The sequence below is a fragment of the Aquarana catesbeiana genome, linkage group LG12 (assembly GCF_042186555.1).
Source record: "Aquarana catesbeiana isolate 2022-GZ linkage group LG12, ASM4218655v1, whole genome shotgun sequence".
Taxonomy (NCBI): Eukaryota; Metazoa; Chordata; class Amphibia; order Anura; family Ranidae; genus Aquarana; species Aquarana catesbeiana.
Window position 1 is genome coordinate 215,269,554 of NC_133335.1, and position 16,734 is coordinate 215,286,287.

Sequence of the window (16,734 nt, forward strand, 5' to 3'; positions counted from 1 at the left end):
TGGCCATACTTCTTTTTTTATACATTTTTTTTATAGCGATCTATACATCAGACCAGTAAAAGGGACAACTGTGGAGAAAAGGGGGACAGAGGAATTAATTTCTAAAAGAAGGACCATCCCTTTAAATGACAGACAGTTGTAAGCTTTAGGACAACCACTTACTCCCAACACCTCCACCAAACCCTGGTTACCCTGGAGTCCAGCAAATTAACCAGGAATGGACTGAGACCAAAAAGTACCTACAGCAGTTAAAGGATACCACCATAGTTCTAATAAAAGGGCACTTTGAGGCTAACTAGAACAACGGTGCGCACATCAACACGTACCATAAATATCCAAATACTGGAGATGCTGGATTGCGATCCTGGATTTGGGACTAACCTTGTATGACCTTCCATCCTCACCATAGCATTTAATATTTTCAGGCTACATTCAGATGAATGGGAAGCAGCAGATAGGGGTGTCTGCTGGCAACAATCAGTGTGTGTGAACAGCGGGAGCTGTCAGATTTGTACTGTGTGCAAATCAATGGCCAGAGCCGTCGCTGTTCACATGTAACTGCTCATCCTAGCGGTTTCATGCAAATACTGACCATGGACGCACCAAGGGCAAGGGCTTCTGTGCTTTGGCCACACACAAACTGGCCACAGCTAACCAGACAGTTTGAATGCTGCCATACAAGGGAGGACTGGGCAGGGGGGCAATTGCCCCCCGGCCACTCTGATGTCCTGTAAAAAGGGTGCACCGCTTCCGCAGTAGACATGCCTAAAGGCTTCCTGGTGAAGAGGAGTAAAAGGTCCCCACTGGTGTCATACCGAGTGCGGTATAAGGATGAGGACAGAGCATAGGTCATCCTCCCGGCATGGATGGTCCGAGCAGAGGCCAGCTCTGTGCCTCACCAGAGGCTTTCCTTCCCCGGCCAGCCCCAACAGAGCCGGAGTCGGTGCAGCAGGTGCTGTTCAGCCCGACCTGCACGGTGAGCAGAGACTACCTGGAGTGGAGCTTCAGCCTGGGATGGGGTTGGGAGGAGGCAGGGAAGAGGGAGAGCGGGTGGGTCCAGTCGCTGCACTCTGGGCCTCTGGGTTGTACTTGCCCCCTGGGTCAAACGTTGCCAGTCAGCCCCTGCTGCCATACCACAGAGTACAGCTGCATCCAGCGGCATTTAGCCACCTCTGTACACAGCTTTTTTTTTAGGCTATTTTTGGTTGAATGTTGTTAGGCAATTGTTTTAGGCTTTCGGCAAAAATTGGCGAAATCAGCTTCTATCTTCAGTTTGGTTAGTTAAGATTTGAAAAGAAAGCTAGAAGCTGCACAACTGTTTCAGATTCTGGTTGCTCCAGTCTTAGTAATTTCCCATCTATCAGAGGCTGAAAGCTGCTCTGGCTGGATGGTGCACTGAGTGGTACTAACATTAAAGGCAGTATGCACCCAAGGATGAAGGCCCAGAATGCAAGCAGTCCGTATTCGTCCCTGGGTGCAAACTGGCCTAAACATTAGTAACATTTGGTGCACCATCCAGCCAGAGCAGCTTTCAGCCTCTCAGACATTTAAAGGCTGCCGCTAGAGAAGGGTGGGGGGGGGAATGTGGGTCGGGGGTGGACGCTCTGCTTGTGCCTTGCATCCACAAAAGTGCACAGTGTGCATGAGGCCTAATGGGTGTCGCTTAACCACTTGCCGACCAGCCACCGAAGTTTTACTGCGGCAGAATGGCAGGGCTGGGCGAAACAACGTTATGTTACGTTGCTTCGCCCTGTGGCCACTAGGGGCGCGCGCGCCCGCTTCTCGCCCCTGGAGCCGATGCGAGTGCCCGGCGGTCATAATCACCGTCGGGCTCCCGCCATCGCTGCTGACACACGAAGAACTGGGATCTGTGTGTGTAAACATACAGTTTCCGGTTTTCTGAGGGGAGAAGAGACAGATCAGACAGACAGAGTATGAACAGCGATCTGTCATCTCCCCTACACAGTCCCATCCCCCCTTCAGTTAGAACACACACTAGGGAACACAATTAACCCCTTGATCGCCCCCTAGTGATTAACCCCTTCCCTGCCAGTGACATTTTTACAGTAATCAGTGCATTTTTATAGCACTGATCGCTGTATAAATGCCAGTGGTCCCAAAAATGTGTCAAAATTGTCCGATGTGTCCGCCATAATGTCGCACTCCCGATAAAAATCGCTGATCGCCGCCATTACTAGTAAAAGAAAATTATTAATAAAAATGCCATAAAACTATCCCCTATTTCATAGACGCTATAACTTTTGCGCAAACCAATCAATATACGCTTATTGCGATTTTTTTTTACCAAAAATATGTAGAAGAACACTTATCGGCCTAAACTGAGGAAAAAAAGTGTTTTGTTATATATTTTTTGGGGATATTTATTATAACAAAAAGTAAAAAATAATGCGTTTTTTTCAAAATTGTCGCTTTTTGTTTATAGGGCAAAAAATAAAAACAGCAGAGGTGATCAAATACCACCAAAAGAAAGCTCTATTTGTGGGGGGAAAAAAAAGGACGTCAATTTTGTTTGGGTGCAACACCGCACGACCGCCCAATTGTCAAAGCGACGTTGTGCTGGATCGCAAAAAGTGCTCTGGTCAGGAAGGGGTTAAAATCTTCCGGGGCTGAAGCAGCTAAACTCCATACTTTCTGCATTATTTGATGGCTAACATAATACAATAATCTGCTACTGTTTTAGACCTGCTGAGACAATGATAAATTGGCGTAATAATACTTTTGAACACTAGAGGTAGCAATATACAAGCAACAGGCCAATGTCCATGTATTTTAGACTTCTACATTGTACAGTTTTTCTGCATGAGATTTTCAATACACTTCCCTTACAGGGTGCACTGGAACTACTCTATGTGAGTGATGACACCTGTCATCTTCCCTGATATGAGCAGCCGAAGGACCAGAAAATGTAAATGAATAAAAGAGGCCAAGTACTAGGTTCAATCAAGCTGTCAATCGTGCAGCAACACCTCTAAAATCTCCCCGTGAAGCCCCCTTAGGGCAGTGTTTGTGTGATACCTGTCTCCTGCTTGATTCTAGAGGTTTTGCCTATGTGAGTGATAGGCGATGGGTAACCACGTTCACGCTGCATGAGTGTTATTGTCAATCCACTCAGCTCATTGCCAATCCGCTCAGGCACGCTCCAGAACTCACTTCCAACACGATAACCCTGTGGGAAATAAATGTTTAATGTCTGTGTCCAATAACATTCATCATTTGTATACGGCTGTAAAGTCCATCCCACCTTGCCGCTTTCTAGTGCCGGAATACAGCGGTCTATAGCATGTCGCTCCTCCTGGATCCAGCGGTAATCGTCGCAAACGTTCATCACAAGCTGCTCATTAGGCTTACCCAGGCGACCTGCATGAACATTTAATATTGAGAAGGCCATAAGAGAGAGAAAAATGCATCATTATAGTGGTTGTAAACCCTTACATATATACCCAGTGAAGGGATTATTCTCAGGAAATACAGAGAGTAAACAAATCATCCTACTTAAGTTGTACCTGTTTATCTGAAATCGTCTCTACATCCGTTCAAAGTGCTGAATATATAAGCTTGTCTGAGAGCTCAGAAAAAAGGGGGCAGAGAACTGAAGTTACACTCTACAGAGCTCAGTGAGGAGAGCTCTGAGAGCTGATTGGAGGGAAGGGACACACCCCCCTTTACACAGCACACAGGAACAGAGCTGAGACTGTCAGGCTGCTGGAGATCTATCCCTTGTCACAAATTTTCTCTTGGTGTCAGGAAAACTTGTCAGAAATGATTCATGCTGATAGCAGAGGAACGAAGCAGCAGACAGAAATTACACTTAAAGTGGTGTTCCACCCAAAAAAATAAATAAATGCATGAATGTGCCTAAAAAAAAAAAAAAAAATATGGAAATTTTTTTTTTACTCACCTCTAAATGGCTGTTGCTAGGGGGTCCCTCGTAGTCTGCCTCCCTCAGTGCCTGGGATGGTGACATCACTTCCCCTCGGCGCTGGAAGGGCTCAGCTCTGCCCCCTCCCTCTTGTCAATCATCTGGGACACATTACAGGTCCCAGATGACTGAGCGGCCAATCACGGAGCGCAGCACCATTTTCGCATGCGCAGTGGGTGCCCAGCTGTGAAGCCCCAGCCGGGCGCCCACAGTTGCAATGTCGGCGCCGCCGAACGGAGGGGGAGATGAGCGGAGCTTCTATCCCCTGCATCATTGGACCGTGGGACAGGTAAATGTCCGATTATTAAAAGTCAGCAGCTGCAGTATTTGTGCTGACTTTTAATTTTTTTTTTTAAATGGGAACTCCTCTTTAATGCTCGGGATTGAGACAAGTACACACTATGGAGAGATATGCTTTGTTCATATTTCATGGCTTAGGTTTACAACCACTTTTCAAAAGGACAGCATGTCCATTTTTTTCCAATCCCATCCGATCCACTGGACGGCTGGTGAATGTATCGCCAACCGGATCTTGACAGATAGAATGGCAGGCGGGTGTCAGGGGACACATCTCCGCTGACATCTGCCTGCCCATAAAAGTCAATGGGTAGCCCGCTCGGATCTGCCTAAAAAAACATGAAAACCGCGCAAGATGGATTGTGATATCCACGCGGATCCGAGCGGTCCGATCGTGTGAAAGGGGCCGTAGTCTATGCAGCCTTTCATTGTGAGTTCAGCCTACGTAATGGTGCACCCCAAGGGGTGTGTCATTGGCAGCCTGGGCTCACAGTAAGTGATTTGAATGCTGGTCATCATTCAGCCGAAAGTGGGTTAGCACTAGGTGATGGGGGAGGACTGGGAAGGCAGCGCTGGATTTGAAAATTTGAATAAATTAAAATTTCTATTTTAATAAAATGATATATATACCGTATATATAGTGACCATACACAGAAATATTGCAGCCACAGGCATCATTCAGATAACTTCTACCGAAGTTTGGCACCATTCCACGAGCGTGTGTAATTTTGAAGTGTGACATGTTAGGTATCTATTTACTCGGCGTAACATCATCTTTCACATTATGCAAAAAAAATTGTGCTAACTTTACTCTTTTGTTTTGTTTTTAATGCATGAAACTTTTTTTTCCCAAAAAATACGCATTTGAAAAATTGCTGCGCCAATACCGTACGAGATAAAAAGTTGCAACGACCGCCATTTTATTCTCTAGGGTCTCTGTTAAAAAACACATATAATGTTTGGTGGTTCTGTGTAATTTTTTAGCAAAAAAAATGATGATTTTTACATGTAGGAGAGAAATGTCAGAATTGACCTGGTAGGCAAGTGGTTAAAATAACTAACGGGATAATGAGTCGAGCTGCCTCTTCCTCAGGTCCATGTGATACTGCCAGTTGAGTAGAGCGTTATCCTGATTGTGGTGACAGCAGATATTCTCCTTCTGCTGGAGTCTCCCAGCCTCATCCTGTGTTCCCAAACTCAGGAAATCTGGTGTCCGTTCTGGGACAAGCTCAGCAACCTAAACACAAAATGTGACTTAAAGTTAACATATGAATATGGAATAGCAACACTTATAACAGACATGCTATTCCATGAGAAAGGGGAACATGGCCAAACCTAAAGGCCTGGATATACAGTCATGGGCAAACATTTTGGCACCCCTGCATTTTTTGTCAGATAATGCACCACTTCGCCTAGCAACCTGGTGCAATTACAAAGGTTTAAGCATTCTCACATTTATTTATTTTGTTTGTATTGGTATGACACAAAAAATAGGATTAACATAAAGCCAAATATGACACATTCCACACAAAACTCCAAAGATGGACTGTACAAAACGATTTGCACCTTCTCAAAATTGCAATAAATAATTGCATTCCAAGTGTGTGATGCTCCTGTAATTTGACATTAAACTCAACTGTATTAACAGGTGCTGACAATATAGAAATCACACCGGCAACCAGTTAAAATGGTGAAAAATTGACTCAACCTTTCTGTTGTGTGTCTCTGTGTGCCACACAGAGCATGGAGAAGAGAAAGAGCAGCAGAGAATTGTCTGAGGATTTGAGAACAAAAATTGTTGAAAAGCATGGACAATCTCAAGGTTACAAGTCCATCTCCAGAAATCTTAATGTTGCTGTGTCCACTGTGCGCAACGTTGTCAAGAAGTTTACAGACCATGGCACTGTAGCTAATCTCCCTGGATGTAGATGAAAGAGAAATATTGATCAAAGATTGCAACGAAGGATTGTTGGAATGGTGGATAAAGAACATCGATCAACTTCCAGACAAATTTAAGCTGACCTTCAGGCACAGGGCACAACTGTGTCAGCTCGCACTATACTTCGCCATCTGAATGAAAAGGGACGCTATGGTAGGAGACCCAGGAGGTGCTAATACACGGCCCAACAAGAATTCCCTTGCCTTTGTGCTGTGTGTGGTGAATAGATTAGCTCGGGCGTGTTATTTGGATATCCCGTATTTAATCGGCTTATAACATGCACCTTCACTTTAAAAAGGAAGTTTCAGGAAAAAAATCTTAAATTTTAAATAAGGAACTGTGAAGCAAAATAAGGGTCGGTGCCCATCAATGCAGCCTAATCACTGCCTATCTGCAGCCCCCACTCCATTACCATGAATGCAGCCCCCACCGTATTGCCATGAATGCAGCCCCCACCGTATTGCCATGAATGCAGCCCCCCACAGTATTGCCATGAATGCAGCCCCCACATTGACATGAATGCATCCCCCACATTGACATGAATGCAGCCCCCACTCCATTGCCATGAATGCAGCCCCCACCGTATTGCCATGAATGCAGCCCCCACCGTATTGCCATGAATGCAGCCCCCACCATATTGCCATGAATGCAGCCCCCACCGTATTGCCATGAATGCAGCCCCCACCGTATTGCCATGAATGCAGCCCCCACAGTATTGCCATGAATGCAGCCCCCACAGTATTGCCATGAATGCAGCCCCCACAGTATTGCCATGAATGCAGCCCCCACAGTATTGCCATGAATGCAGCCCCCACAGTATTGCCATGAATGCAGCCCCCACAGTATTGCCATGAATGCAGCCCCCACAGTATTGCCATGAATGCAGCCCCCACAGTATTGCCATGAATGCAGCCCCCACAGTATTGCCATGAATGCAGCCCCCACAGTATTGCCATGAATGCAGCCCCCACAGTATTGCCATGAATGCAGCTCCTACAGTATTGCCATGAATGCAGCTCCCACAGTATTGCCATGAATGCAGCCCCCACAGTATTGCCATGAATTCAGCCCCCACATTGACATGAATGCAGCCCCCACATTGACATGAATGCATCCCCCACATTGACATGAATGCAGCCCCCACTCCATTGCCATGAATGCAGCCCCCACCGTATTGCCATGAATGCAGCCCCCACCATATTGCCATGAATGCAGCCCCCACCATATTGCCATGAATGCAGCCCCCACCGTATTGCCATGAATGCAGCCCCCACAGTATTGCCATGAATGCAGCCCCCACAGTATTGCCATGAATGCAGCCCCCACAGTATTGCCATGAATGCAGCCCCCACAGTATTGCTATGAATGCAGCCCCCACAGTATTGCCATGAATGCAGCCCCCACAGTATTGCCATGAATGCAGCCCCCACAGTATTGCCATGAATGCAGCCCCCACAGTATTGCCATGAATGCAGCTCCCACAGTATTGCCATGAATGCAGCTCCCACAGTATTGCCATGAATGCAGCCCCCACAGTATTGCCATGAATTCAGCCCCCACATTGACATGAATGCAGCCCCCACATTGACATGAATGCATCCCCCACATTGACATGAATGCAGCCCCCACTCCATTGCCATGAATGCAGCCCCCACTCCATTGCCATGAATGCAGCCCCCACCGTATTGCCATGAATGCAGCCCCCACCGTATTGCCATGAATGCAGCCCCCACCATATTGCCATGAATGCAGCCCCCACCGTATTGCCATGAATGCAGCCCCCACAGTATTGCCATGAATGCAGCCCCCACAGTATTGCTATGAATGCAGCCCCCACAGTATTGCCATGAATGCAGCCCCCACAGTATTGCCATGAATGCAGCCCCCACAGTATTGCCATGAATGCAGCCCCCACAGTATTGCCATGAATGCAGCCCCCACAGTATTGCCATGAATGCAGCCCCCACATTGACATGAATGCAGCCCCCACACTGACATGAATGCAGCCCCCACATTGACATGAATGCATCCCCCACATTGACATAAATGCAGCCCCCACTCCATTGCAATTCTCCTGTATCCTGTACGGCGCTCGTCCCGCCCCCTCCAAGGCAGCCAGGATATCTATCTTTTGTGGCCCCCGGCGCTCGGGGATTCGTTGGGGGCCACAAAAGATATATATGTCAAAATTACCAGACGGGCCGTCCGAAACCGGACCGCGGGCCGCGATTGGCCCACGGGTCGGACTTTGGACGTGCCTGGTTTAAGACAAAGAGCTAGAGAGCAATGAATTGGCCAGCAATAAGTCTAAAACCCATAGAGCACCTGTGGAAAGATCTCAAAACAGCATTTGGGAAAAGGAACCCTTCCAATCTGAGAGACCTGAAGCAGTTGGCGAAAGAAGAGTGGTCCAAAATTCTAGTAGAGAGGTGTAAGTAATTCATTGTTCCAGGAAGCAATTGACTTCAGTTATTTTTTCCAAGGGGTGTGCTACCAAATATTAAATTGAGGGCGCCAATAATTTTGTCCAGTCCATTTTTGGAGTTTTGCGTGGAATGTGTCGCGTTTGGCTTTTTGTGCCTCCACTTTTTTGTGTCATACCATACAAACAAAAGAAATAAACAGGAGAATGGCTAAACATTTGTAATTGCAACAAATTTCTGGGCGAAGTGTTGCAATATGTGACAGAAATTCAGGGGTGCCAATGCACCGTTGACATCTCCAGCTGCCAAACAAGCAAATATCTCCTAAACGGTGCACATTCAGGAGATATTCATTTTACCTACAGGTAAGCTTTATTATAAGCTTACCTGTTCGTAAAAATCACACAGGGAAGTTTACTGTCATTTTAAGAGCCCTTTCACACTGACAGCATGGGGGTGTCGGCGGTAAAGCGTCGCTTTTTTTTGAGGCGATTTTCGGCCACTAGCGGGGCACTTTTAACCCCCACTAGCAGCTGAATAAAGGGTTAAAAGCACTGTCCTTTAATTTCAATGGGCAGGGGCACTTTAGGAGTGGTGTATACACCGCTCCTAAAGCGCATCAAAAAAGCTACTTGCAGGACTTTTTTTGACGTCCTGCCAGCGCAGCGCCCCAGTGTGAAAGCACTAATTTTTCAGGCGCCTGAAAACCGCCTCCAGTGTAAAAGGGGTCTTAAGCTTACGGAAAAATATTTTTTTTTTAAATGAGTGCAAGCGACATGGCCTGCTATTAATCCAATGGGTCCCTTGTGCTGCTGTTTCACGGATACCTTGCACACTTCATCCTCTGAATCCCCCACCACCGTAATCTTCCAGTGCGGTGGGGGTAAACAGAATGGAGGGAGCTCTGACAAGCGCTACTTATGCCCTACTATGCCCTCCCTTTCCGCCCAGCTCCTCCATTCATAGAAACCATAACTACAGCTTCTATGACTGAAGTGTGATTCATGAATGAAAAAGGGGCAGATGATTAAAAGATTCACCCACTTCCATTTAAAGAATGTGTTTCATTTATAGAAGCTGTAATACAACTTCTATGAATGGAGGAGGTGGGTGACAAGGGTGGGCATAGCCTGGTACTGTTGAGTGTCTCTAAGAGATCTCTCTGCTCTATTAATTCCCACCGCACAGATTACAGCAGCCGTGAGGGTGGTGGGAGGGCATCAGAGGATGAAGATCGCAAGAAATATATGAGACAGCAGCTCAAAGGAGACACCAGATTAAGAGTATGTTGTGTCCCTTGTGCTGTATTTTTTATTTTATTTTTTGTCTAAACTCAGGCTTTAATCAAATATTCCAATGTTTTTCACAGCATTTTTAATTATATTTGGCCTACTAGTGCATGTGCAGTTTATACCACATTCCGTGCTTCTGGTAATAACAGTCACAGTTGGCAGTGTGCTTATGTCTGCCCTCATCCAAACCTTCAAGCCCACAAATGGCTGCTGTCAAAGCTGGCGGATAGGAAGACAGAAGGGTTTAAGACCCCTTTCACACTGGGGCGCATTTCGGGCGTTTTAGCGCTAAAAAATAGGATTTTTTAAAACAGCTTACCTGTAAAATCCTTTTCTTTTGAAGGACATCACGGGACACAGAGCCACAGTAATTACTGATGGGTTATATAGGTATCACTGGTGATTGGACACTGGCACACCCTATCAGGAAGTTCAACCCCCTATATAATCCCTCCCCCTTGCAGGGATACCTCAGTTTTGTAGCCAAGCAATATAGTGTATTAGAAGAGGGGTGGGACCTCTGTGTCCCGTGATGTCCTTCGAAAGAAAAGGATTTTACAGGTAAGCTGTTTTAAAAAATCCTATTTTCTTTCTCGAACATCACGGGACACAGAGCCACAGTAATTACTGATGGGATGTCCCAGAGCAATGCTACCTGAGGGGGGGGAACCACGACCAAGTAGGGTGCAATCAGACCTGAGGACCCTGTACCGCTGCCTGCAGCACACTACGCCCAAAGGCGATATCCTCATGCCTTCTCACATCCACCTGATAGAATCTGGTGAATGTATGAACTGAAGACCAGGTTGCGGCCTTGCAGATTTGAGCCATAGAGGCCTGGTGATGCACTGCCCAAGAAGCACCAATAGCCCTTGTGGAATGTGCCCTGATCTGAAACGGAGGAATCTTCTGTTTCAGACCGTAAGCTTGAATGATCAATTGTCGAATCCATTTAGAAATGGTAGCTTTTGACGCTGCCTGTCCTCTATTGGGACCCTCTGGCAGCACAAACAAAACATCCATCTTGCGGATCTGAGTAGTTGCCCCTAGATAGGCCTTAACTGCTCTTACTACATCCAACGAATGTAGAGATCTCTCTTCCGGAGAACAGGGATCTGGAAAAAAGGAAGGTAGAACAATGTCTTGGTTTAAATGAAAATCAGAAACCACCTTCGATAAAAAACTAGGATGAGGGCGTAGTACCACTCTATCCCTGTGTATAATCAAATAAGGCTCCTTACAGGAAAGAGCTGCTAATTCTGATACTCTTCTAGCAGAAGAGATGGCCACCAGAAAAATTAATTTCCTTGTCAACAAGACCAAAGGAATCTGACTTATTGGTTCAAAAGGCTGTTTCTGTAACACAGCCAGGACCAAATTCAAGTCCCAGGGGTTTAGGGGCGCTTTAACCGGAGGATTAAGACGCATCACCCCCTGCATAAAGTTTCGGACCAAAGAATGCGAAGCAAGTGGCCGCTGAAATAATACTGATAAAGCAGAAACCTGGCCCTTGATGGTACTCAAGGCCAGCTTCATCTCTAATCCCATCTGTAGAAAATCAAGGATTCTACCTATGACATATTTCCTGGGATGCCAACCTCTGGATTCACACCAGGTTATATAAGCTTTCCAGACTCTATGATAAATCATCCTGGAAGCTGGCTTCCTTGCATTAATCAAGGTAGATATGACAGGACCTGAGAGCCCACGACTCTTCAGAACGTGGGTCTCAATAGCCAAACCGTCAAATTTAGCGTTTGTAAGGCAGGATGGAACACTGGACCTTGAGATAACAGGTCTGGGCGTACCGGTAGGGTCCACGGGGAACCCACCGTCATCCTTACTATTTCTGCATACCAAGTCCTTCTGGGCCAAGCGGGGGCCACCAGAAATACCGACTTCCTTTCCTGCCTGATCCTGCGAAGGAGTCGTGGTAGTAGCAGAATAGGCGGGAATGCGTAAATCAGTGAGAACCGATGCCACGGAATCACCAACGCATCCGTCCCGCATGCAAGAGGATCTTTTGTCCTTGCCACAAATCTGTCTATCTTTTTGTTGAATCGGGATGCAAAGAGATCTACATCTGGAACCCCCCATCTTTGGCATATGGCCCAAAAGACGTCGGGATGCAGAGACCATTCCCCTGGAAGTAACTGCTGGCGACTTAGATAGTCCACCTGCCAATTCTCTATTCTCGGGATGAAAACTGCCGATATGCATGGCACATGCATCTCTGCCCAGACTAAGATCTGGTTCACCTCTTTTTGAGCAGCTCGGCTCCGGGTGCCTCCCTGATGATTGACATAAGCCACTGCTGTGGCATTGTCGGACTGGATCCTGACCGGACAACCCTGTAGCCTGATAGTCCAGGCTTTTAGAGCTAGATGTATCGCCCGGATCTCCAGAATGTTGATGGGTAAGGTCCTCTCTGTCTTGGACCATACCCCTTGGACCGCAGCCTGTTCCAGAACTGCTCCCCAACCTGACAGACTGGCATCTGTTGTTACCACCGTCCAGGTAACCGGTAGAAAGGATTTCCCCTTCTGCAGGTTTTCGGGTATGAGCCACCAATTGAGGCTCTGACGCACCGCATGCGACAGGTGCATCGGAAAGTCTAATGCCTGAACCTTCTTGTTCCAGGTCGACAGAATACTGTGTTGCAGCATTCTTGAGTGAAACTGAGCATAGGGAACTGCTTCGAATGAAGACACCATCTTCCCTAGTAGCCTCATACAAAGGCGGACTGAGGGACCCTTCTTGGTCCTTACTGTCAGAATCAGCTCTCTCAAAGCAGTGATCTTTGCCTGGGGTAGAAATATTTTCTCCTGGCTTGTATCTATAATCAGACCTAAATACTCCAGTCTTCTTACTGGTTTTAGGAAAGACTTTTCTAAGTTGAGGATCCAACCCAGGTGTTCTAGATACCTGACCGTGGTCCTCAAGTTTCCATTCAAAGAGGCTACCGACTGGTCTATCAAGAGCAGGTCGTCTAGGTATGCTATGACAGCTATACCCTGAGCCCTTAATCTGGCCAGAGGAGGAGCCAAGATCTTTGTGAACACTCGAGGTGCAGTGGCTATCCCGAAAGGCAGAGCCACAAACTGGAAATGGCGCCCTCCTACCTCGAAGCGCAGAAACTTCTGATGAGCAGGAAAAATGGGCACATGCAGATCTGCATCTCTGATGTCTATTGATGCCAGAAATTCTCCTCCCTGCAGGGTGGGAACTACTGTTCGAATTGATTCCATGCGGAAGGATTGAATCCTTAGGAATCGGTTCAGATCCCTTAAGTCCAAAATGGGCCTGACATCCCCATTTGGCTTTTGGACCGTAAAAAAGGTTGGAATAGAAGCCCAATCCCTGGTCCTTTGCGGGAACTATCATAATGACCTCCTGCGACAAAAGTCGCTCTAACGCTAGAAGGAGCGACTGCTTCTTCTCTGGGTCTCTGGGAACATTTGATCTGAGGAACCGAGGAGAAGGGAATTCCTGAAACTCCAGCTTGTACCCTAAGGTTACCGTGGAGACTACCCATCTGTCCTGGAAGTCCTCGTGCCAGAGCTCTGAGAACTGTCGCAGTCTTCCCCCCACTCGAGTGAGCGGGGGCGCCCCCTCATGCAGAGGTCTTAGTGTTTTGCCTAGTAGGCTTCTTTCCCCAGGACTTCTTTTGTCCCTGGGGTTGACTCTTGTCTCTGGACCCCAATGGAGGCGGCCGTCGAGACTGCCTGGAGGCTGAAGCCCCCGGCGCTGGGGAAAGAGTCCGTTTGAAAGAGGGACGCTTACTCTTCTTCTTGACAGGTAAGAGAGTGCTTTTCCCACAAGAGATTCTCTTGATATAGTTATCCAAGTCCTCTCCAAACAACCTTGCACCACGAAATGGAAACCCAGCCAGTAGCTTCTTACATGGTGCTTCGGCTGACCAAATTTTCAACCATAGGATTCTACGTATATGCACCAACCCCAGTGAAAGACGGGAGGTTTGCACGATAGAATCTCTAATGGCGTCAACCACAAAGCATAAGGCCGCTGGAAGGTTAGCAAACCCCTGGGCCTGCTGTTCAGGTAATACTTTGATGACCTGCTTAACATGGTCTCTTAAGTATTGACAGACTCCAATCGCTGCTATTGCAGGTTGGGCCACTGATCCTGCTAAGGAGAAAACATCCTTCAATAGGGATTCCATCCTTTTATCTACAGGATCCCTGAGCATCTGAGCATTGTCTACAGGACAAGTCAGGCTATTATTTATGGAGGAAATGGCGGCATCAATAGCTGGTATTCCCCACATTTTAATAAACTTTTCTTCCATCGGATAAAGTGTTGAAAACTTTCTCGGCGGAAAAAAACGTTTGTCTGGGTGATCCCACTCAGAATAAATAAGCTTTTCAAGTAAAGTATGAACAGGAAAAGCATGTGCTGCTTGGAAAGGTTTCAGTGACCCCAAAGCAGAAGAGGATTCTTTAGCAGTTTCAGGTATGGGCAACTTAAATGTGGAGCGGACCAATCCAGTGAGGATCTGCACTAAGACTTTCTCCTCTTGGGAAGTCGCAGAGGGTCCCTCTCCACCTGAATCCTCCGAAGAGGAATCATCCATCCCATCCCGATCCTCTGAAAGGGATTCATCTCCTTTATCCCAGAGCTCCTCTGTCTGAGGGTCTTGGGGAACAGAGGAAAGCCTAGTGCGTTTTCTTCCACTGAGTGAAGACGTAATCACGGCCATTAATCTTTCCTCTAGACCATTAATGGTTGAGGAAAAAACCTCTTGTGTAATATATACAGGGGCTGAAGTGCCAGAAGCAGGTGTAGCCCCTGACCCCGATGGCTCTCCCTGGCTAGCCGTCCCTGGCCCATCTTTAGGGGGGGAGGATGCTGCCGACAGGGGGCCCTCAGAACCTGAACGAGATCCCCTAGTGTCTCTGGTTCCTGGGGTGCTTGAACCTCTTCTACCCATAGTGCAAAGCAACAAGGTGTGAGGTATACAAATGAACACTGCCCGCTGAGCGATGTAGTCTGGCTAAAAGCCTTGCTACCCAATGCTCAGTCTGGTGTTACTTCAGTAAATGCTGCCTAGGAGAATGCCTGTGTCCCACCTTACATGCGACCGTCAGCTCTGTGTCTCTCAGAAGGCTGAGTGCACCTGTACAGAGTGCCTCTAATAGCCTGCAGCTGGCCTGAGTGGGAGTCTAAACACTCTGTGCTGACATCCCGCCCCCTCCTCTACCGCCCCCCCCCCTCGAGTTTTGAAAAAAACGAGCGCTTCCCGCACTGCCGACTCTCCTGTCATGCTTCTGGAGAAAAGGCTGGGGATGGGGGGGGGAGAAGGAGGGAGACTGGTAACAAGATTTGCCTGAACGGCTATCTTCAGAGATGGTGGCCTTTAGGCCACAGAGCCCGGGTGGTATAACCACTTTCTAGACCCCTGTGGCCCCTCTCTAGCCTGGGGGGAACATTCAAACATGAGAAATCCCCCCTTTCCACCTTACCTGCTTGCAGCCTGCTTTGAGATGCTGGGAATAATCAGCACTGAACACCTGAGACAGTCAGTCAGCATGTGTAGGTTTGTGCTCTTGGCAGCCCCCGGTGGTCACAATAGGCATAGCATGCATTTACCTTAAAGGAGAAAAGCCACTAGAACTCAAAAATTCTGTGGAATCTCCTCTTACCTTATCCAGCCGCAGGGTGCTGTTTACACAGACCCAATCTTCACCTCTCACGGTGGGCTCCATTTGAAAAAACCGTCAGAGACTGGGGCCCCCATCAGTAGGGGGATCCAACAGTTCTGGGACCGTAAAGCACCTCGCCAGAAATTAGGAAGTTTAAAGCCATTTTCTGATCTGCAGGGTCCAGCTCTCTAAAAAGAGAAGCATTACGGGTAAAACCTCGTTTCTTCGGACACGAGGCCCGGGTACCATTCAATTCGGCCATGAAAAGACACTTTGAATGGATCCGGTTCGCCTGGCTTGCCCCAGTATAGGATCTTAGGATATTCCCTTTGGAGCTCAGCACAGGACATCTTTACACGTCCATCACCTAAGACACTGGCGTAAAAACTGAGGTATCCCTGCAAGGGGGAGGGATTATATAGGGGGTTGAACTTCCTGATAGGGTGTGCCAGTGTCCAATCACCAGTGATACCTATATAACCCATCAGTAATTACTGTGGCTCTGTGTCCCGTGATGTTCGAGAAAGAAATAGTGCCTGTAAAGCGCCTGAAAAGCGCCTCTCATGCCTCCCCAGTGTAAAAGCCCGAGTGCTTTGACACTGGGGTGGTGCCCTTGCAGGAGGGGAAGAAAAGTCCTGCAAGCAACATCTTTGGAGTGGTGCGGGAGCGTACAACGCTCTTAAACCGCCCCTGCCATTGAAATCAGTGGGCAGCGCTGCTGAAGCACCTGCAAAGCTTTTCGGGAGGTTTTAACCCCTTTCCTCGGCCGCTAGCGGGGGTTAAAAGTGTCCCGCTAGCGGCCGAAAAGCGCCGCCATAACAGCGGAAAAACGCCGCTAAAACTACCGCTAACACCCCCCCTCCGCCCCAGTGTGAAAGTAGCCTTAAGCGGTAGTAAACATTGCTTGGACACTTCTACCTACAGGTTAGCTTATAATAAAGCTTACCTGAAGGTACAAGGAATATCTCTTAAACGTGCACCATTTAGGAGATATTCATTGTCTCTGAAGCCGGTGACGTAACCAACGCATGCGCTCTAAAGTGACAGCATACTTCTTTGGAGCTCTGTGTCGCAACTGTGACTTGGTTCAACAATTCAACGTCATCTTGGTTCAACAATTCAAATGGCCAGAGCCCGCAAACCCAGAAGGTGACTGGGTGAAGATGGAAGCCTTGTCAGC

The 16,734-nt window shown here is 47.6% G+C and overlaps 1 protein-coding gene across 4 annotated transcripts in view; it reads right to left on the minus strand.

Moving 5' to 3' along the window:
* The window catches only part of MYCBPAP (MYCBP associated protein), a 114,505-nt gene that overhangs the window by 77,869 nt on the left and 19,902 nt on the right, over positions 1–16,734 (minus strand). For all 4 annotated transcript variants that reach the window (XM_073606667.1, XM_073606666.1, XM_073606668.1 and 1 more), the window contains 3 exons: positions 5,300–5,474; positions 3,263–3,378; positions 3,037–3,187 (listed from right to left, as the gene is read on the minus strand). In XM_073606667.1, coding sequence (XP_073462768.1) covers positions 3,037–3,187; positions 3,263–3,378; positions 5,300–5,474 — 442 coding nt within the window. The remainder of the gene's footprint in view (positions 1–3,036; positions 3,188–3,262; positions 3,379–5,299; positions 5,475–16,734) is intronic.